The sequence below is a fragment of the Coptis chinensis genome, chromosome 7 (genome assembly GCF_015680905.1).
Source record: "Coptis chinensis isolate HL-2020 chromosome 7, ASM1568090v1, whole genome shotgun sequence".
In the NCBI taxonomy this organism is placed as follows: domain Eukaryota; kingdom Viridiplantae; phylum Streptophyta; class Magnoliopsida; order Ranunculales; family Ranunculaceae; genus Coptis; species Coptis chinensis.
This window is the reverse complement of record NC_141462.1, coordinates 25,324,413-25,345,900: the sequence shown is the minus strand read 5'-3', so window position 1 is coordinate 25,345,900 and position 21,488 is coordinate 25,324,413. Positions and strand designations below refer to the sequence as shown.

The 21,488-nt window shown below is 36.9% G+C and overlaps 2 protein-coding genes, 1 long non-coding RNA gene and 1 pseudogene across 5 annotated transcripts; 2 read left to right on the top strand and 2 right to left on the bottom strand.

Moving 5' to 3' along the window:
- Nucleotides 1–6,285: 6,285 nt before the first annotated feature.
- On the bottom strand, nucleotides 6,286–7,365 carry LOC147486792 (Pathogenesis-related thaumatin superfamily protein). Its single transcript, XM_086571377.1, has one exon. It carries the CDS (start codon nucleotides 7,248–7,250, stop codon nucleotides 6,519–6,521), a length of 732 nt encoding a protein of 243 aa, XP_086427503.1. The 5' UTR covers nucleotides 7,251–7,365; the 3' UTR covers nucleotides 6,286–6,518.
- A 2,121-nt stretch (nucleotides 7,366–9,486) lies between these two features.
- LOC147486790 (Chaperone DnaJ-domain superfamily protein) lies at nucleotides 9,487–14,479 on the top strand. Of its 2 annotated transcripts, XM_086571804.1 has the most exons (5): nucleotides 9,487–9,936; nucleotides 11,630–11,801; nucleotides 12,596–12,628; nucleotides 12,782–12,876; nucleotides 14,043–14,479. In XM_086571804.1, exons 1-5 carry the CDS (start codon nucleotides 9,757–9,759, stop codon nucleotides 14,277–14,279), a joined length of 717 nt encoding a protein of 238 aa, XP_086427930.1. In that variant the 5' UTR covers nucleotides 9,487–9,756; the 3' UTR covers nucleotides 14,280–14,479. The 2 variants fall into 2 exon arrangements, with proteins under 2 accessions (XP_086427930.1, XP_086427931.1); XM_086571805.1 differs by lacking the exon at nucleotides 12,596–12,628 and having other exon boundaries at nucleotides 9,491–9,936.
- Nucleotides 10,343–13,764, bottom strand: LOC147486791 (uncharacterized). Its single transcript, XR_015201618.1, has 2 exons — nucleotides 13,443–13,764; nucleotides 10,343–10,980 (listed from the first exon to the last, which is right to left on the bottom strand). It is a non-coding gene; the product is annotated as an uncharacterized LOC147486791 (long non-coding RNA).
- Nucleotides 14,480–14,562: 83 nt separating the features above from the next.
- On the top strand, nucleotides 14,563–20,218 carry LOC147486789 (uncharacterized; annotated as a pseudogene). Its single transcript, XR_015201617.1, has 11 exons — nucleotides 14,563–14,993; nucleotides 15,095–15,174; nucleotides 15,344–15,390; nucleotides 15,467–15,618; nucleotides 15,711–15,755; nucleotides 15,863–16,137; nucleotides 16,240–16,301; nucleotides 16,420–16,520; nucleotides 17,384–17,438; nucleotides 17,526–17,573; nucleotides 19,999–20,218. The product of XR_015201617.1 is annotated as an uncharacterized LOC147486789 (transcript).
- The last annotated feature ends 1,270 nt before the right edge of the window (nucleotides 20,219–21,488 follow it).

The following is a 21,488-nucleotide window of genomic DNA, read 5'->3' as shown; positions in this document are numbered from 1 at the left end:
TCTTTCACAAGTTCGTGTCGTGTTCTACATTTGTGAGTGGAGAAATCGATAAAATCTATCTATTTGATCCCATTTAGTTTAGTCGCCCGAGACTTAGAGCTACCTCAAACTACTCAATATTTTTTTCAATTTCCCTTAATATCTCATAATGTAACTAGTAAATTTTGATTAGATATTGTATGTAGAAGTGATACTTAGTAAGATGGACTCATACTTCAAAAAAAACAAAAAGAGCAAAAACATTGAATTTATTGCCTTTAACAGGTCTAGAGGTTTGGTATTTTGGGGTGAACGACCTGATGTTCTGTTTGATAGGGAATGGTTGTACTCTTCTTGGGACAAGAATTGCCTACGTATCAAGTTTCTAGGGGTAAACTTGAATCAAGTCTTACGTAGTTCATCTCTCTCTACTTATAGATATTTGAGTTGACCTTCCATATTTGCTCTAGGCCGTTTGTCAAGTGTAGATCTACATTATGTGCTATTTTGATAATTCGTCATTACTCCTGATGTTACAAAGTTAATGTCTCCTTGATTGGTGCATTGGACCGAGCTCGTGGATTATTTGGCTGATTTGTTTCCATATATGGTCAGAATCGAGATTTGGGGCGACTCGGCCGAAGTCGTTCTGACGACGCATGGCAATGTGGTACGAGCTTATGGAGATACGACCTGGTTTATGGACACGTGTGCTGTAGTGACATGAAATGTAGAACGGAGGGTACTTACACTAAATGGGGTTAAATGGGGTTAGAAATGTATGATTCTTGAAAACAAATAGTGTATGGTTAATCATGTTATACTTGTCTCGATCAGATCATCAATATTAATATACCAAACTCATGATATTTTTCTTTCATACGAAGGTGATGATATTAATTGCCATTATCATAAATTGAAGGAAAATCTTCGAGGGACATATTATTTTGACGCATATATTAAAGAGTTAATAACTTATTAGTACCTTTTGGAGTTTTGGGGGCAATAAATCATCACACTTATTAGTGTACCCTTTGATGCATATATTAGAATCGTTAGAGCATCTCTAGGTGGTGGTAGTATACTCTTCAAATTTGAAGAAAATTTTTAGAAAATCTTGTCGCAAATTTTGACCAATTCTAGGTGGTCGCAAATATCGACCGCAAAATTGATTGTAGCACCCACCACGCGCGCCATTAGTAATGTCGCGCGCCATTGGTACTGTCGCGCGCCAGTACTAATGTTGCGTGTTATGCATGTTTAAATGTCGCGCGACAGTCGGATTTTTGTCATTTCACACCTTTTTTTTCAACCTAGTTTCTCTAGTTCTAACAAAAAAAATGGATTCCGACAACGAATACGTCTATAATAACCAAACAAGATGGAGTAGTGACGGTAAGGAAGATGAAAACAATGGTAATAGTGCACTAGTTTGGAGCAATCTCATGGGTGATCTAGATGATGAACCAAGCACTTCTTGAGATGGAAATCAAGGAGCTGAGCTTGACGATCCTTTGCTGCTTCAGTATCAGCAAGTCGATTTTGAATTTCCTACTGAGGCTATGGATTTCAGCCATCTTAGACCGGTGTCTATGAGGTTTCATGATAGGCATGTCTCAAGAGTTGTTCTTGAACAACAAATATGTATTTTAATTTCATATATTAGCAGTAGTAGTAGTTAATTTTAGTAGTTAAATACATACATTTTAATTTTTAATTTTTTAATTTTAGTTTCATTTTGAGTACATCAGAGATGTGTTATGTTTCAGGTTCAGTGCACTCCATGTGCGCTTAAGACGTGGTGGGATGATATTAAAAAAGTTGGTGCACTTGACCATGTTAGAGATGCAATTCTAGCGACTCCCTTTGGCCATCTAGTTGACATACCTTACAATAAGACTGACATTCAGGGAGTTATCAATGGTTTAGTTGAGAGATGGTAGGATAGCATACATACTTTTCACTTCCCTCAGGGAGAGTTGGGCTTCACTCCACTAGATTTTTGTATGATATCTAGTTTGACTATAGGATTAGGTCAGCCGTTGAGATGTAGCACTGAATTCCAGAGTTGTGCCCAAATGATGACTTTCTTCCCTTGTCTGACCGAGGAGTCATATGATAGTGATGGTGTTAGGATTTATGGTATCAAAGCTGCATACATTACACCGTTGACTAATGATGATGGATTGCAGTTTTTAATAAATTATTTGTCACTTGATTCTGATGATGGTCAAGCACATGTTGATGAGTATGTAAGAGCTTTCTGTATGTATTTGATGGGCATCTTGTTTCTTCCTTATGGCCATTCCACGATTAACTTGGGGTATCTAACCAACTTTGAGCACTTGCATGAGTTGGGCGGTATTGATTTTGGTGGAGCCATATATTGTAATTTGTTGCGTTGTTTAGATAGAGCTTCTCGGCAGACTGGTGTTGTTAGTAGTCCCCAGATGGGAGGGTTTGTCATTCTCTTAGAGGTATGGTTTTATGGGTATTTTCGTGCTGCAAATCCTATCCTCACAGAGTACACCGATGAGAGGCCTAGGCTCAGGGCTTCGCACGGACCTCGTCGAGCTCATCTAACCAGTGAGATCAGTCATAACATAACTTCTGTCCGAACCCAAATCGAGCTTAGCACACAGGCTTCTATTGTTTGGAGGCCTTGGCGGACATCTGTGCACATCGGCGCGAATGACGGTAGATACGCATTGTTCATTTCTCATAGGAGGATGGTATTCACTTGTGGGAGTGATATAGAGTGGTATTTAGGGGATATATGTTACAGATAGCTTACACCATGCTTTGGTATCCCCCCTGATCTGCCTACCCATGTATCAGAGGCTAAGGACATGACCTTACAGCAAGTCATCGAGAGAAACGTGCATTGGAGTTGGCTAGTAGCTTCTGACCTAGTTATATTGCAGACTTATGAGCAGTATTACCGTTATTGGTTTAAGGTATCTATTGGTCATTTGCTCCAAGCTGTGGGTCGTACAGGCAACATTCATACGGTTAACATAATGGGTGTCAGACATGAATTTTATATTGGCCAGCCGTCACAGCCGACGTTTCAGCATGGACCTGTACACACATTTGTTCTAGCGCCAGATCCCCCTCAGTCAGAGTGGCCTTGGATTTTCAGTTTGAGTGATCCGAGTGGCCAGACGATTTACCATCCCATTTCTTCTATTGATGACACTTGCGTCGTACAATTAGAGCCTGACCTTGGACATCTACCTCTGGTAATTATTTTTATTAGTTTTGGTTTATTATGAAAATGTCATAAATTATTAATGAATAATTATTTCAGGATGAGCTACGCATGAGATATAAGACATGCTTTCGTGTAAATGATGGCTTGCGCACCTTGGTATTCGCCTATAGTGTTGAGAGAGATAAATTTCCTAGGCTCAAGTGGATTATGACGATTTGCAACGCCAGGTTGATGAGTTACAACCTCAGATTCATCGCACAAGGGTGAGTTCATCACATGGACAGACGGAGAGTTCAGTAGAAGGACAGTCGAGGAGGAGTTCACGGCAGGGGAGGCGTATGTCCATGTGTACGACAAGTGAGGACTTAATGATTTATAATATTAAGTTTGTTGTTGTATGACGATTATTATTATTTTGTGTGATTTAGAATTGTTCATTTGATCATTTTGATAAGTTATAATTTACTTACTTTGATCAATTTGATTTAGCAAATGAATTACAATTTTTATTAATAAAACGACAACTAATACATGATTGCAAAAACATAAAATAAAAATAAATAAATAAAAGACAACTATTACATATCACCCTTATTACATACTACTAGAGTTACTCTAGTTATCAAGCCAATAATAATTTTCTTCATCATTGGCTCCTTCGTCGTCGGAAGCTTCATTTGTAGTACTTGATCCAGCATTTTTTTTTTTTTTTTTTTTTTCCATATTTAGCTACAATTGCTTATTGTTTTAGCTCTAAAATCCTTCGCAAACGAGGATTGACTTTGTCGAGTGACATTGCCAACAACATAATCTCATTTTCCTCCTCTCTAATATGGAGTTTTTCTTGCTTCAAAAATAACTTTTTTTGTGTCTTCTCTTGCTTCAATTTCATCATAGTTTAAAATTGCCCATTTAAAATATCTTCTCTATTTCTTTGGCTTTTTTTAAAAGCTTGAAGAAATGGCAAACTTGTACTATTTCAACTATTCCTTTTGACATCACAAAATGTTCATGGTTCAACCCCATTACACACGTTTTACTTCTACGAATACGTACTAGCACCCCAGTAGTAGTAAAAACAAAAGGTGATTTAATCAATTAATTGGGCACTCATCAAATTGCATTGGGCATCCTTAAAAAAAAATATAAATATTACAAGTTTGTCATTTCCTAAAAAAAATTGCTTTCAGCCTAAGCCCAAGTCCAACCGGTCTCTCCATATTGAAACCATGGGGTCATTTGAGTGTATACTCAAACAGTCTCGCCATGTCGTTCATTTGATCATTTTGATAAGTTATAATTTACTTATTTTGATCAATTTGATTTAGCAAATGAATTACAATTTTTATTAATAAAACGACAACTAATACATGATTGCAAAAACATAAAATAAAAATAAATAAATAAAAGACAACTATTACATATCACCCTTATTACATACTACTAGAGTTACTCTAGTTATCAAGCCAATAATAATTTTCTTCATCATTGGCTCCTTCGTCGTCGGAAGCTTCATTTGTAGTACTTGATTTTTTTTTTTTTTTTTTTTTTTTTTTTTTTTTCATATTTAGCTACAATTGCTTATTGTTTTAGCTCTAAAATCCTTCGCAAACGAGGATTGACTTTGTCGAGTGGCATTGCCAACAACATAGTCTCATTTTCCTCCTCTCTAATATGGAGTTTTTCTTGCTTCAAAAATAACTTTTTTTGTGTCTTCTCTTGCTTCAATTTCATCATAGTTTAAAATTGCCCATTTAAAATATCTTCTCTATTTCTTTGGCTTTTTTTAAAAGGTTGAAGAAATGGCAAACTTGTACTATTTCAACTATTCCTTTTGACATCACAAAATGTTCATGGTTCAACCCCATTACACACGTTTTACTTCTACGAATACGTACTAGCACCCCAGTAGTAGTAAAAACAAAAGGTGATTTAATCAATTAATTGGGCACTCATCAAATTGCATTGGGCATCCTTAAAAAAAAAATAGGAATATTACAAGTTTGTCATTTCCTAAAAAAAATTGCTTTCAGCCTAAGCCCAAGTCCAACCGGTCTCTCCATATTGAAACCATGGGGTCGTTTGAGTATATACTCAAACAGTCTCGCCATGTCGTTTGAGTGTACACTCGAACGGTCTCGCCATATCGTTCTCAAATGGTCTTGCCATGTCGTTTGAGTGTACACTCAAACGGTCTCGTTATGTCATTTCAGTGTACACTTAAGCAGTCTGTGCGTGTCGTTTGAGACAAAGCTCTTGGGTTTTAAGCCAGACGATATTGATGAGTCGTTTGGGCAGTCTCCAGGACGACATGGCTGGGTCATTTGGAGACTCTCTTGGGCGACATGGTTGGGTTGTTTGGACTTAAAAAATTCGGTTTGTTTGTCATGAAGTTCATTTTAAAAATCAACTTCCACTTAATCAACCCAAATTCGAACTCAAACTCGAAACGACTTCATCAAGCTTGGGCAAACTCGAACTCAAGTTTAATCAACCCAATCTTCCATCTTAACTCCAAAAAAACATAAAGTTTAAAGTCATCAAGTTTAATCAACCCAATCTTCCACCCAAACTCGAACTCATCAAGTTTGTATTGAATTTGAAGTCATCATGTTTGTAATATTTTGGTTGAAGTCATCCAAAAAAACACTTTGTGTTGAGTTTGAAGTCATCAAGTTTAATCAACCCAATCTTCCACCCAAACTCGAACTCAAAATTTGTATTAACATTGGTTAGATTGGACAGTCAAAATCGAAATTTCTTTGGATGCAAACTCAAATTTCTTTGGATGCCAAACTCAAACTCGCGAGAGAGATGATACCAATACAAGTGGTTACAAAACTTGTAACCGGTATGCGTTGAGGGGGGTATTGGGCTATTTATATTGGACTTAGTTGTTGGGCTTGAGCCGGAGGCTGCAAAATGCAATTTCATGAGTGCCCAATACAGGACCAAACAAAAACATTCCAAATGTCCAACTAACAAGTAATTTTCTAGGGAAACCTGTCACCTGTGTATCATCGATTGTTAAAGTTTCTCTTTACAGACTTTACCTCCTAGTCTCACGTTACTACTCGAAAACTCCCAAATTATAAAGTGACATTATCCATCTCAGTATCTCACTAAGAAGCCAAACTGATTTTGAGAGAAGCTAAAAGTAAAAAACATACAAAACAAACGACGAATTAAATTCTGATACAGTAAAATTACACCAGTTAATTTAGTACTGGTACAACAATAACAAGAAAGTGCATATATCAATCATCTAGCTTAGAGTAAGACAATTTCTTAGCCCACACTGCACTGTACCTCCTTCAATCATTCCTTACTTTGGAGGGCAGAATGTAATGACATAACGATTTGCTCTGCATGTGTGAAGGCTAGACGAGTCGTCGTAGGCATAACTATAAGCCCGAGGACATATGGCCTTAAAGAGGTGCGCAAAAATTGTAGGCTTACAAGTTGACGGATTTGCATATTCCCCAGTACAACAATACTTGTCCGAATTCGTTGCCAAGCAAGCACTCTTGCATCCCACAACCTTGTCACCTCTCTTCACTTCCAAGGCCGAAGGGCAACATATATTCAAGTCAACTTCACAAGCCGCAATGCCACATCCTACACCCCCTCCAACGGGCAACATAGAAACTGGAAGATTAAATCCATCAACCAAACTTACATCATAGTAATGTAGGGGAGAATTTGTTGATCCTAGAGTCATTTCAACAACTGTTGCCGGTGGTGCACCGCCTGTGCCCCTACAAGTTAGTAAGCCTGCACAATCCCCTGTGTCGCATGTACCTTTGCCATTTTGATCAAAACAACAACCTTGCCTTCCCCATATCCTTCCTGACCATTTTTCAGGAACATCAATGACTACTTCCTCATTGTTGTTAAGATGAAAACCACCATCTAAAGGAGATGGATGCCCTGCACTACCAAGTATTCCAGGCCATATGCTCTCATTGCAATTGTTTACAATTATGAGTTGAGTACCATCTGCACCCAAAAAAAGTGCGCTGAGAAGGAAGAGGAGATGTGAAAACGTTGGTCTCATTGTTTGAATTTTTGAACTTTGGCAGTTGTTTGTGTGAAAGAAATAGAGGAGAGAAGTTGATATGTGGAAGTTGGTTTACATATACTTTCATAGTTTCAAGTGATCGTTTAAAAAACTGCTTCGTAGTAAAAACGGTTTGTTTAAGAAAGAAGATATCCGGATTAAACGGTGTTCCTTGCACTTGCTTTCTTTCTTAAGTTCACTTTCGCTTTTGAGTCTTTTGATTTCGGATCCGAATTCTTTAGTACTCATGAAACTTGGATCGTAGGTTCTCCTTTTTACACATTACGTGGTAAACTTATTTATCCAACAATTTTTTTTAATAAACCTTGAATCCTGATAATGAACCGTATTCTTGAAATTTTAAAGCAATTCTAGTTAAGATGAAAACAGACCATATAGGGAGTTCTTTGTGAAACAAGTTACATAGATATATATCTAAAAGAAGCGGGTCCTTGAACATAAAATCATATATATAATCAGAAGTAGACAATTAGTGGGAAGAAAGTGTGATACGTCATACGTGCATCACAAAGCGCTTGGGTTATTGCCTTTTAGTATACAAATTCACAACTCCTTTTACTGTTTTGCACTTTGCTTCACATGGCTTTTACTTTATCTTTATTCCTTATATTTTGAGCGCATCTCTTTTTAAACGGAACTGGGTTTGGCTTGCAAAGACTCTACTAGTCTCCACCAGTGTAGTAAATGCGATAAAGCCCACCTAAGGCGCAACACTCTCTTGTGCTTAAAGCGCAAGCCACGAGACGTGGCGCGGGCCTGATTGAAATGAGGCGCGCAGTAATAAAAAAATAGATATATCAAATAAAAAATAAAATAAATATTAAATATGACATAAATTATCACTAATTTGCTTAGCCAAATTTTAAAATTAATTTTATGTGATTGTAAACATAAAACCATTGTAGTCATTTAAAAGAAAAATCTTAAGCAATAGGTAAAAAGCAAAATAAAACTCGTATCTCTTAATACAATCTAACTCAACTTCAATAAACTAAAATAATGAACGGATCGAATTGAGCCAAATGAGTTCTTCATAAAATAGAACACGTTATTCAAATTTTAGAATCCCGTAAAACTTCATTTAAAATTTAATCTATCTTTGTGTCTTCTCTCAATCCATACAACTTAACAAAAATTAGTCAAAATTAAGTTTAAAATGTACTCCACAATGAAACTTATTAAATTTGTACAATTTCTTATATCATGCAACAATTGGATCGAGTGTAAATGTGTCACGTATAGCAAAAATTGTAAAAAAAATGTAAAAGTTGATAAGGCACGCCTTGTGCGCCTTGCGCCTCGACAAAAAATGCACAAAAAACGCACGCCTTATGTTACTTCTCGCGCCTTGGTCAAGGCGAGGCACTAAAGTGCACCTTGCGTCTTAGGCGCGCGCCTATTTGCGCCTTGACTACACTGGTCTCTAGTACTCTACATTGCACACCATATGACTATACCAGTCTGAAATCTAAACACCAATTGACACATAATTCGGTCCAAAATGTATATTAAGAGCACTCCCAATGCAGATGAATATCAAGGGGATATGACAATATTCATTTCCAAATGGTCAAAAAAATTTGCCCAATGCAAAGGTAATATCAAGGTGACTATTTTCCCAAGTCAAAACGAGAATGAAACTTTCAACGAGATAGTAACTGAGTTGGAAACTTTGGATAAGATGTTTTATTCCGTCTCGTGTACGTGTTTTAAAAAAATCGGTTTTTTTTCCGGACGGAATGTTTCATTCCATCTCGCGTGTTTTTTTCGATTTTTTTTTTAATTTCAGACGGAATGTTCGGAGCGCTTTTTCGATTTTTACATTCAAACGGAATCAAACATTCCGTTCGAGAATAAAAAGTCATCTTTGTATTGGGCAATCTCATTTTGCTTTTCACCAAAACGATAGAAAAGAGAAGAAGTAGAGACTGCCGTAGAGATGAATAAGAGTGGCTTACATTGGGAATCTTTGGCGGTATTGAGTCCGATGGCAATATCCTTTAAAAGTAGTGTTTCGATAAAACCAAAAGTCGATAAAGAAAAGAGAATTTAAAGTAGAGACTGCCGTAGAGATGAATAAGAGTGGCTTACATTGGGAATGCTATAAGGATTGGCGGCATTACTAAAGTCTAAAGCCCCATAGTAAACTTTTGGCCCTGGCCCTTTTTGTTAAAAATCAAGATTACTGGCATTCGAACCCGATGCTGGCCAGACAAACACAGGCCACACACGAATTGAAACTGGGCTTATTAAGAAACTCTGATAACAAAAAGTACATTGAAAATTTAGATTGCGTACCTTGTTAGACATGAGATGAAATAATAAAGATTCCTTGACACGAATATGCATGGAATCTCTCTCTCTTTACCACCACCAACATTAAAAACAACGCCCTCACTTCTCTTCTTCTTTACACCATCTTCTAATAATCATTGTCATCTTTGCTTGTCAAAAATATCAATACGCACTCGTAAATTTGGCTATGGGAGTCGTCGTTTTGACCCTTTGGAGAAGAAGGTGTAAGAAGAGAACCGTTTTGAGAGCAAGTCGAAGAGAGTCACCATATGAAGTATTGGGTGTTTCCCCTTCTTCTAGTTCTGATGAAATCAAAAGAGCTTATAGAAAACTTGCTCTTAAATTACACCCTGATGTTAATAAAGAGGTACTTCACATACCCCCTCCTTTATTTTATTTTTTGTTTGTTTTCGTGACTTGGATGCCATTTGTTTATTTTGATAATGTATTGGCTCCTTGGTTTGGAAATTATATATTGAGCATGTTCAGTTTAATTTTACAACATTGTGCATGAATTAAGAACAATAGAGGCATTTTAAGGATGTGGTCTATGTTATGTTAGTTCCCTTGGTTTCTGACAATTAAAATCTTAGGCAAGATTGTAGTGAACATGGATAAAGGAATTTTGGAAGGAGTTGAAGTTCCTATGGAAAGGAGAACAGTGGATGAAATTACAAGGGGAAACCAGGGTCATCTTCCAACACAAATTAAACAAATAAACTCGCAACTACTACATCACATTGAAACCACAAAAGTGGAAAACACCAATATAAGGTGTTAGAACATCTTATATGTTGACATAGCATATAGAGTACTACAAAGCAAACATTACACAAGTCTACATTACGTAAATACTAGAACACCTGGCAAAAGATATAGTATACCTACAAGTCTTTCTCACTGAAGTCGAACATTTGGTCTATCTCCTCATCACTATCTTCAATGACCACTATTGATTGCACTGCTCGACTAGAAGATGCTCCTGTTGAAAATTGAGAGCTAAGCCTTTGTGATTCCCGAATGGCAGTCTGGATTTCCTCGTTCTCTTTGTATTCTGGATCCTCTTTCGATCGCCTCATTGCCTCCTCTATGTCTTGTTGTAACCTTAATTCAGTATCCTCCTCATCCTCCTCAGCATCTCCTTCTTGTTGTTCAACCTGTGGCTGTTGTGCCTGTCTTTGTCTTCTGATTCTCTCATGTGATATTGACCCTTCAGGTAAGTGTTTAAGCATTTCTTGTTTTACGCAGTAAGGTACCTGTTCACAAGCAGTTACGACAGACGAACTTCCAGACAGATGCTGCTTAAGCCGAGTTGCTCCTCCACTTAGTACGGTCTTACCGCAATAATTGCATTCAAACCCTTTACCTAGAGGTGTCCCATGTTTCCAACCAATGTCTTTTCGACCCATATCTGAAAATTAATGAGATAGAACCATTACTATAAATGATTGCTATACTTTTATCTTCGATTGTGCACTTGATACATGGAATATACTTGAAGTCTTTAAGTGTTTACATGCCATAACTGTTGGCTGTCCAAATGATTGATTTTGGAATCTAGCGTCTCTGCTGATACCTAGGGGTGTCAAATGCCGGCCCTCAAACAATGAAGCCCTCATGCTTTGAGGGCTGGGTCAGTCTGGGCCAATGCTTAAATCTCAAAGCTCTTACCCGCCCCTCAACCCTCTCGAAGGGCCGGGGCTTGAGGGCCAAGCTTGAGATCCGAGTACTATGTCGTACATTTGAATATTTATTTAACATAATAAATAAATAAATAAATAATGTTAAAAACGATAAAATTGTACTCACACCACAATTAAACCTTCAAGCTACTAAAAAACTTGTTAAAGTTACATTTGTCAATTAAAATTAACTAAATTCATTTCATGAAATGTTAGAATGCAATAATAAGGTTGACAAATTAAAAAAATAAGCATTCCTTGTAGTTCTTTTAAGTTATGTTTATTGTATTATTTACTGACAACAAAGTGTTCAATGAAAAGAACTGGCGAGACTCTTTTTTTTCTTCCAAAAACTAATTTGTTTCATTGTATGCACAGGCTGATGCCCAGGAGAAATTTATGCGCATTAAGCATGCATACAATTTATTGTTGAACTCAGAAACTCGGCGCAAATATGATTTTGGTGGTCGAACATCTGATTATTCCTATACAACGGGTGAAAGAAGTCAAAGCAGGAAGACACAGGACGAAGAAGACTTCTATGGATTTGGTACTTACGTCCCTCTGAAACTCATTGACTCTTAGAACAATCATGATTTGTATTAAGTGAACTGTGAAACTACATGTTGATTTTACTTTTGGCTTCTTGATCATTCACAAACTTAAGTACATTTTATTGGAACTCTTACCAACCCTCCAGGAGGTTGGTATAGTGAACCTTTTTTGTGCTTCGAGCCCAAGATACTAATAAATTAGGCTTTAGTGGCAACTCCCTTAGTAGGTTTTCCCCAGTGACCTAGCATTGGTCCATCAACAACATACTGGGATTTTGCTTAAAGTGGAACCAGCCATTAGCTGGATCCGTCATTCAAAGAGATGCATGGAGTTGTAAATATTAAGTGACCTATACTGGTCATCCTTGTCAATGTCGTCAGATTAGGCTATATAATTTTTTTTCCCATTAAGCAGGTGGTTTATGACATTCGATAGTTCCTAGTAGGATGGCATGACCCATATTTTTTGTGTAGTCTTGCGTGTGAATTTTGGCACTCTGCTATAACGCTGTTAACTATTAAACAATTATTTTGTTGTGGATCATCTGACAAGGACCAGAGATTGGCATCTGTTCCTTCTTTTTGACACCACAAGATAAGTTTTTTGGTATCATAGGAACTCGCTACAATGGCAACCCATGACATAAAAAACTAATGTTCTTATGGTGTCAGGACGAAATGTCCAATATGGCAATCTCTGGTCATTGGTATTGATATTTGACCTCTTTCACCTTTATCCTCAAAGCTCAGACTTCTTTTCGTTCTTATACATAACCGGTTTATTCTGCAGGTTATTTTTTGAGGGATGTTCAAATAACAATAGGTAGACTTATTTATTTATTAATTTATTTATTCCGGTGACTTCCTGTGATTACAGAATATGTGTTCCTCCTGTTAAGTTAAGATCTTCCGATGCACAGTATTTGTGTGCCTACTTTATGGTGGGGTTGAATCTTTATTTTTGGTGTTATTGCAGAGGACTTCTTTAGAGACATCCAAGCAGAATTCAAGAATTGGGAAGCAAGTGCTGGTTCACAAGGGAAGCCAAAGAGCTTGTGGGAGGAATTGGCGGTGAGACATTATTATATTCATAAAGTAAATCATAATATTAACTGACCTCCTAACAAAATAAGAAACGAATTTCTGTGTTGCTTTAATTTTTAAGTACGAGTCAGTGAAAAGAAAGTGCAGAGCATACTTAGAAACTCTAATTTTTAGATACTTGGCATCATTTTTCTAAGCTAATACATCTCAATATCTTTTAATAAGCTATGATAAATATAAAAACTTGCTTTGCATGTAATGTAACATTTAAGATTCCACACTTTTATACAGTAACTTTTGTTGCAATATAGCTTCCAAATATTTCTAGTGAGTAGTACCAAGGAAAGAAATAAGTAAACCTGTGAGTTGAGAAAATAGAATGCTGAGTATGAATGTACGAGAGAATGAGATGCTATGTTCCCAGAATCCCAGATACCTGTGTGTGATTGTTGTCCCCAGTATATTCACTAGACAACATGGTTATGACACTCATACACTCATACAGTAAAATTACCGAATAGATATGCCTGAACATATAGTCAAACAGAAAAAATAAAAGAGAAAAGAAAAAATAGAGGGGAAGGAAGAACTACCTGATAGCTCGATAGTTGAAAGTTATGAATCCTTGGAGTTGGAGAAGTGCTTCAGGCCTTCCCAACATTACAGCATGAAAGGTTGGATTGGAAGATCAGAGCCCTTGTTATAAGGGAGTTCACATCTTTTCATCTTTCATTTATGAAGTACAGAGGGGACAGCATATAATTTTGTACTTCACTATATACTATATAGAAGAGGATGTCAGATTCTTTATTAACTATCACCTTGGGTACAGATGGGACATTAAAGAGTTCTGGTACTTTAGTACTGTTTGGTATTACTGAGGATATAGTTCACACTTCATCAGAACTCCTTTTTGAGCAGGTTACTTGTTTTTAACTCGTCTGTTGTTTGGGCTGCTCGGGGACTAACAAGGAAAATAAGTACAACAGCATAAAAATGGTATACATCTATGTCTTGATAGTTTAGGCTAGCTATATACAGCAGTGCTTACTATATCAAATTAAATAAAAGTAGGCTATGACAGTTGATGTGAAAGTAAGCTTTAATTTTTCAACACTCATCTCTATTCTACCATAAATCCACCCACAGTTTCTTTTGAATGATCAGTCAATTTATTTTCGCCATTTTTACAGGACATTGGTGAAGAATTTGTCGAATTTCTGGAGAAAGAATTGAACATCACTGATTCAGACACTGAGACAGAAAACAACAATCCAGACCCTTTTAAGAGAAATTCATACGAGAAATCCAGATCAGAGCAAACTGAAGCTGAGCTTCAAAATGACATTGCCAAAGACAGCAGCATTGAAGATAACATTGATGAAATTGAAGAAACACTTGCTCAATTGAAACGAGAACTGGGGATTTAAATACTGAGTACTGCTTCCAACTGCCAGCTTCTACAGTTCGAAATCATCGTTCTTTTAAATTTTGTTGTGCATGATCATTTACCGCCTAGGGGCATGACCACAGTGGGTTTTGAGTTTTTTCCCCTTGTGAATTGTTAACTGTTAATTATATATGTAAATCAAAACAAAAAAAAGTTGCTAATCAATGTTGTATTTGACCAGATGATGATAACCGTACACTATTGGTTGGATCTTCGGAAAATGGATGTGTCCACTTTAAAAGCCCAAATACGTATTACAATTGTACACCGTTCTCAAACTTGCTTAAACCCTCTCGCCGGTCTGAGGTTTATCAATTTTAGAGAGAAAAAAAAAAGAGAGGCTTGACCACAACGTCATACATTCTGTCACAATGCTTCGAGTAGCACAAAAACATGCAAAACTAGCTGCAGTATTAAAATCCAGCACCCACGTTCGTCTAACTTGTCATCAACCCTTCTCTACCGGCTATGCTCATCACAATATACATTTAGGGAACCCCTACGAATATTCATATGAAGCTCAAAAAATCGACCCAGTTGCTAAACAGATGATTGATTATGCTGTTGGTTTTGCTATAAAACAAAATTCTCATGCACAATGTCTTTTAGCATTAGAACAATGCCTTTCTTCTGCTAAAAATGACAACACTAAAGGGGTTGTTTCGCTTGCTCTAGCAACTTTATTAGCTGATAGGTGGCTTTTTTTATTATTTTTATTTTGTATGTTTTTTTCTTTCTTTTGTTTAAGTGAAGTGATGATCTTGGTCTTTATTAAGTTTTGTTTTCTTGGTGTAGAGGAGATTTTAGTGAAGCTATGGAGAAACTGGAGGCGGTTTGAGAACTGACTTATTCTCATATGGATGTGGGTGTTCGAGGTTTGCTTATTTTAAAAAATGGGCACGTAGTATATTTTCTTTTGTTTATTGGTTTAAAACTCTTATTTGGGTCTTAGACGTGAATTGTGATAAAAAATTTAATCACCTGATTGGTTCTTTTAATTTGATTGAAGCAACGGGTGCTGAGTATATATTGTGATTGTTGCAGTTGCTGCTGTTGAAAGTTTGATTGGACTCAACCTAGAAATGGGGCAGGTTTTGATGTCGCTGTCGGTTGTTCTTTTTTAAATGGGTATCAGCTTATTTGTTGACTCTTGTACATTATATGTAGGATGGCGCTGCATTATTGCTTGCAGATTCAATCTCAGAGTTATCGAAACAAAGTTTTAATTTATTGGAAGCATTAAGAATCAGGGTCGAGCCAATGCTGCTAGAGGTTTAGTTGAGCTTCTTCTTGGGGGCGTTGAAAAGGGCCAGGGAAATGTTTATATCGTGCCAGTTTCTTTGGTTAAGTTTGTAGTGTTGATGTTATGTTTGTATATATTGCTGAACGTTAATATGATTTTTTGATACAGCTGGAAAGTGCTTTGAAGAAATTCAGGAGCAAAAATCTTAATATGGTAATTGTTTTTCTTGACCTTACAAGACTTCTTTCAAATTCTGTTTTTTTTGTAGATAAGATTCATTCTAGTTCTAGTTGATTTTGAACCTAGCTCTGTTGGAACAGCACCCACCCACAAACTTACCAACTGAGCTAGCTGGCACATCTTCCATTTGTTTTCCAGAGTTGTTCACAGGAAACGTTTTGCTCTCGCTTGGGGAGTTCTTACATGCGACAGGGAACTTTACATCGGCAAAGGAATGTTATCTGAAGGCAATTGAAGCAATGTCAAAGCCTGATTGTTATGTTGATCTTTTTGGTTTAGCCGCTTGTAATATGGTCCCAGTGGAAGTTTGCTTGGGAACCACATGTGCTTTAGGACAACTTGAAGCTCATTCCGGGTATGCTTGTGCTTAGTTATAATTCTTTTAGTGGTGACCTTCATATCTAGTTGTTATTTCCGTTGCTAGGAATTCTCACTTCTCACCTTTCTGTTCATTCAGGAACTTCAGTGACGCGGAGGAGATATTGACAAGGGCACTGACCAAAGCTGAATAGGATTTTGGTATGTTCGTTTAATTTGGTTTATTTTAATTCAAAGTTTGATTAAGTATGTCCATTTAATTTCCTTTGATTATCTTTGGACCGTAAAACTTGTTAGAGGATATCGTGCTTTGCATTAGGTTCACATCATCCAAAGGTGGGGGTCATTCTAACATGCATATGTCTCCTGTACCGATCAAAAGCAAAGCTGGAGTGCTCGAGTTCTCTATTAATTGAAGAGGTTGGTTGAATCTTGTTTTGGTTGTCTGTGACAGTTTATAACACAGTTCTAAGCAAGGCATAAATATAGGTATCGACCTTTAATATTAGACCCCTGACTCCCTGAGTTACCCATACATATCGACATTTTAATTTGAAGTATCGGACTATATATAGAGACCAATGTAAAATTAAAAACACAGAAATAATTGAAATTTTTTAGTGGATATGAAAATCAATAGTACCCTGTTTTGGATATATATATTTCCAATGTATCTGATATATCCGTGTATATCGGACATCGTTGCATGACACTGTTTTTTACCCCAGAATTCCCAAATCCACTATAGAATATTGGTATAATTGTGTGCTGGTCGTTGAGGATACTATTATGACAAACATTCATGATTGTACTCATTCTTCATGTGTAGTCTTAAATAAAATATGTCTGAAGAAGATGTATTAAATTGATCTGGATTGAATGACATTTAGCTTTCTCAAATCTGGATTGATGTTAGACTGTAATGAATAATGTCAGTATACGTTCTTAGTTCCTTGGTTAGAAATGAGATGTTGAAAATGAATTAGAAAGTAAGGAAGAGAATGGTAACACACTTGTGTACTGTTGAGTGTAGCGATTATTCTTCAAGTTGTACATGAACAACATTAAGAAAGGGACTGGGATGTTAGTTTAGCTCGTAGTTTACACCATATTCCTAGTTTTGTAACTGACTGTATTGTTTTAAATCTTGTAGCATACCAATGTGACGTCCTTAATTTACTTCTAATTGATCACTTAGTCCATGCTCTTCTTTTTCCCCTTTCCAAATGTGGCCTCCGCAATGCATTATGGTTATTAATGGTTTCCAAACTTGTTATTTTCAGGATCTATATAGAAGGGCTTTAGATATGCTAAAAGCTCCACCCATGGAAACTGAAGGTTGAATATCTTACTCTTTGGGCTGGTTCTATACCTTGTCATTTCTATTTCAGCGATATGTTTTAAGTTTTTGATTTGATTTTTCAGGTGCAGAATCAAAGGTTGAAAGAAGTGACATAGTGGCACTTGCAAGAGGTATGCTTTCTCATAACAAGTGTTCTATACTTATTATACATTTTGGGTGCATTGCATAAATTGTCATTGTAGCTTTGTAGAGTTCGTCTTTTCAGAGTCAGCACACCTTTACTCCCCAATTATTGGTGTCTTAGTGCCTGATAGTTATTTCACATTATAAACATGCTTGATTTTCGGCTAATTCTGTAACTCTCTGCATGAAGCTTAAGAGATAATATACTTGCTGATACTGTCAAAATATGGAGCTCTTCTCCATTTTACACTGATTTTTAGGCTGTGGCGTGTATAAAAGCAAGTTTAGCAACTGGGCAAAAGAGGAACTTAATTGTGTTTTGACGGCTTAGGATCTGATATGTTTTATTAATACGTACTTAATGTGGTTGCCATACCAAGTGACTGTAAAATATGATGCAATATCATAAGAAACTTACCTGCTGCTATCAAAGTACAAAATTTAGTCATGTGATTCACCAGCACCAGTCAAGTCTAATATGTTTACCAACCAATGGCTTGCTGCAATACTCTAAGAATGTGTTTGGAAACGAGAATTGGAATTCTCGTGAGAGTTAGAATTCTAATGGAATCCGATTCTCATGATTATGCGAGAATTATGGTTGTTTGGCAAATTGTGAGAATTCTTGATAATTCTCACTGTCAATTTTCCACATGTTGTTTGGCTACTAAGAATTCTCACATCAATTTACCATACTATTTTTGTTAATTTTTTTGCTTAAGTATTTCACAAAACCAAAATAATAGTCATTCCAAAACACAATAAATGTGAAGATCAAATTTTATACATTGCAACATATTAGGGGCTGTCAATAGATTTTTATAACCCGATAGCCGACCCGAACCAAACTGATAAAAAACGGTTTGGATTTTGATAATTTGGTTTGCCCTCCACAAAACCGAAACCGAAACCGAACCGAACCGATAAGATATTGGTTTGGTTTTGGGTTTGCCCTCCACCGAACCGATATAAACCCAAACCGATAAGATAGCATATTAGTAATATTTATGATAAATTTTGTATATGTTTATCAATTGTGTGGTTAAAATTAATTAATTTAATTTAAGATTTAATTAATTTTGTAGTTTTCGGTTCGGGTTTGGTTTGCAATATATCTTATCGGTTCGGTTTCGGGTTCCCAATTTTCTTATCGGTTCAGGTTCGGATTTTCCAAAACCCGACCCAAACCGATCCATTGATAGCCCTACAATATATTATACATCCATATTATACATCGTCAATCTAATTTATCTAAGCTACCATATAAAATGGGCATTGTCAAAATTATAGAACATTAATTTATTTAAAAATAGTTGTAGCATAAAAATAAGAAACAAATGTCCTATTATATAATTTTTACGTACTTAAGATAGAAGTACATAAAAACTTATTGAAATTCAAAAAAAAAAAAACTTATTGAAATTCAAAAATCAACTAAAAAAATTTAAAAAATTGTTAGGTTGCACTTGATCTCCAATCTCCTCAGATAATTGGTTTTCAATAGAGGGTTCACTCTCATTCATTATTTTGATCGTTAAAAAATTCAGCAAAGCGTTGGTACAGGGGAAGTGATCTTCCCTTATATCGTAGCAAGTGCCTTCTCTCCAGTCAAATTTACAAAATGTGTAAATTATATGTGTATTAACTAAAATGGCATGTATATGGAATATTTGTATATATAATTTGGTAGTACAGGCATTGTTGATTAAGAGCCCCAAATAGCTTCCTCAGCTTGTACCTGATTTGCTTCATCATCCCATGCAAACCCTATAATTGACATCAATTTTTGTACATCCTCTTTCATCTTTTTCCATTAACGAACCGACCTGTAATACTGTTGTTAGCAGAATTGATAGCTGGATATGTGCTGGCTAGTTTATTAAGGCAGCATATATTCTATCTTATTTAGTCTAGCTATATATAGAAGAGTATATTGTATATAGACATAATTGATAGGCATTTATTCTTACCTTACATAGTCCGATGTAATGGCTGATTTTCAGCCTTGTAATTAGCTCGACAGTTTTTATATAAAGAGAGCAACTCTCACAAGGAGAGAACATTCAGAACAAAACGCAAATTGACATGGTATCAGAGCCACAAATTATTTTTCGTGGTTTTTCTCTCGGCTTGGCTGAATTCTTGGTTTCTTAGAGTATTCTAGTTGTGACGAATTCTTGGTTTCTTGGAGCATTTTTGGTTGTGACGAATTCTTGATGGTTATTATGTCTGGAGAAATGGAAAATTCTATTGTTCGCTTTCATGGCAAGAACTACACCAGTTGAAAATCTGGGGTCTTCCTTTACTAATGTTTTCGTGTCTCCTGATTTATCTGCCAATCTCATTTCTGTTGGACAATTAGTAGAAGAAAATTGTTTTGTTCATTTTGATCGTTTTGGTTGTCGTGTGCAGGATCAAGCGTTGGGACAGGAGATAGCGAAAGGGCCTAAAGTGGGACGCCTTTTTCCTTTTCAGTCGTTTTCCGTTCTTCGTTCAATTTCTGTTGGTTGTTCTGCTATTGCTAATAATAATAGCCATTATTGGCATAAGAAATTGGGTCATCCCAACTCTGTAATTTTGACACATCTTATGAAACATGGTTATTTGAGTAATACAAATGAGTTTTCTTCCTTGTCTTTTGATTGTGCTCCTTGTAAACTTGGAAAGAGCAAATCTTTACCTTTCCCCTCGCAGGGTAGTCGTGCTTCTACATGTTTTGAAATTATTCATTCTGATGTTTGGGGTATGAGTCCTGTTCTTTCTCATGCTCAATACAGGTATTTTGTGACATTTATTGACGATTACAGTCGTTTCACGTGGGTCTATTTTCTTCGTTCTAAATTTGATGTGTTTTCAACCTTCAAAACCTTTGTTGCCTATGTAGAAACCCAATTTTCTACCTGTATTAAGATCTTACGCTCAGATTTTGGGGGAGAATACATGTTTCATGCCTTTCAATCTTTTCTCCAACAGAAGGGTATTCTCTCTCAGCGTTCGTGTCCTTACACCCCTCAACAGAATGGTGTTGCCGAGCGTAAGAATAGACATCTTTTAGATGTTGTTCGTACATTGATGCTTGAATCTTCTGTCCCTCCGAGATTTTGGGTAGAAGCATTATCTACGGCTGTATATTTGATTAATCGTTTGCCTTCTCCTACCTTGCATCTTGATTCCCCATATTCTCGTTTGTTTGGTGTTCCTCCTGATTATAATTCTTTGCATGTTTTTGGTTGTGTTTGTTTTGTTCACTTACTTCCTGTTCCGGCCCCCACAAATGTGGCCCAATAAAAGCCCAATTCAATATAAAGCCTACGTTCGAGTCCATGCTACAAAAAAATCCACGCTCAGAGCTATCTACAAAAAGCCCACGCTCAGAGCCCATGCTCAAAGCTTACATACCTACACAACTTCGTCCACATTCAAGAAACAACTTCCACCAACTAACTTCATCCCACGGTGGCGGATGTCCCGCGGTTCTCAACTTCATCCCACGACGGCAGTTCTCCGCCGGGTTCTCAATTTCATCTCACGAGTGACGGATATCCCGCTTGATTCTCAACTTCATCCCACAGCCCGGCCAGTTCTCCGCCATTTCACAACTTCATCCCACGGTGGCGGCTCTCCCGCCGGCTCTCAACTTCATCCCACGAGTGACAATTGTCCCGCCAGCTCTCCAACTTCATCCCATGATTGGGCCAGTTCTCCCTTGAGTTCTCAACTTCATCCCCGAGAGATGGCCGGTTCACCCGATTCACCAACTTCATCCCACGGTGACGGTTGTCCGCCCAGTTCTCAACTTCATCCCACGGTGACGAGTTCTCCGCCCAGTTCTCAACTTCATCCCACGAGCTGACAGTTCTCCCGCCAGTTCACCAACTTCATCCCACGAGCTAAGAGCTCTC

What these genes read in the sequence shown, in the direction of transcription:
- LOC147486790 (XM_086571804.1), top strand. Translation starts at nt 9,757, where the DNA reads ATGGGAGTCGTCGTTTTGACCCTTTGGAGAAGAAGGTGTAAGAAGAGA. An exon ending in ACCCTGATGTTAATAAAGAG is followed by an intron (nt 9,937 to 11,629) that starts GTACTTCACATA and finishes TTGTATGCACAG; the next exon opens with GCTGATGCCCAGGAGAAATT. An exon ending in GCTTGTGGGAGGAATTGGCG is followed by an intron (nt 12,877 to 14,042) that starts GTGAGACATTAT and finishes CCATTTTTACAG; the next exon opens with GACATTGGTGAAGAATTTGT.
- LOC147486792 (XM_086571377.1), bottom strand. Translation starts at nt 7,250, where the DNA reads ATGAGACCAACGTTTTCACATCTCCTCTTCCTTCTCAGCGCACTTTTT.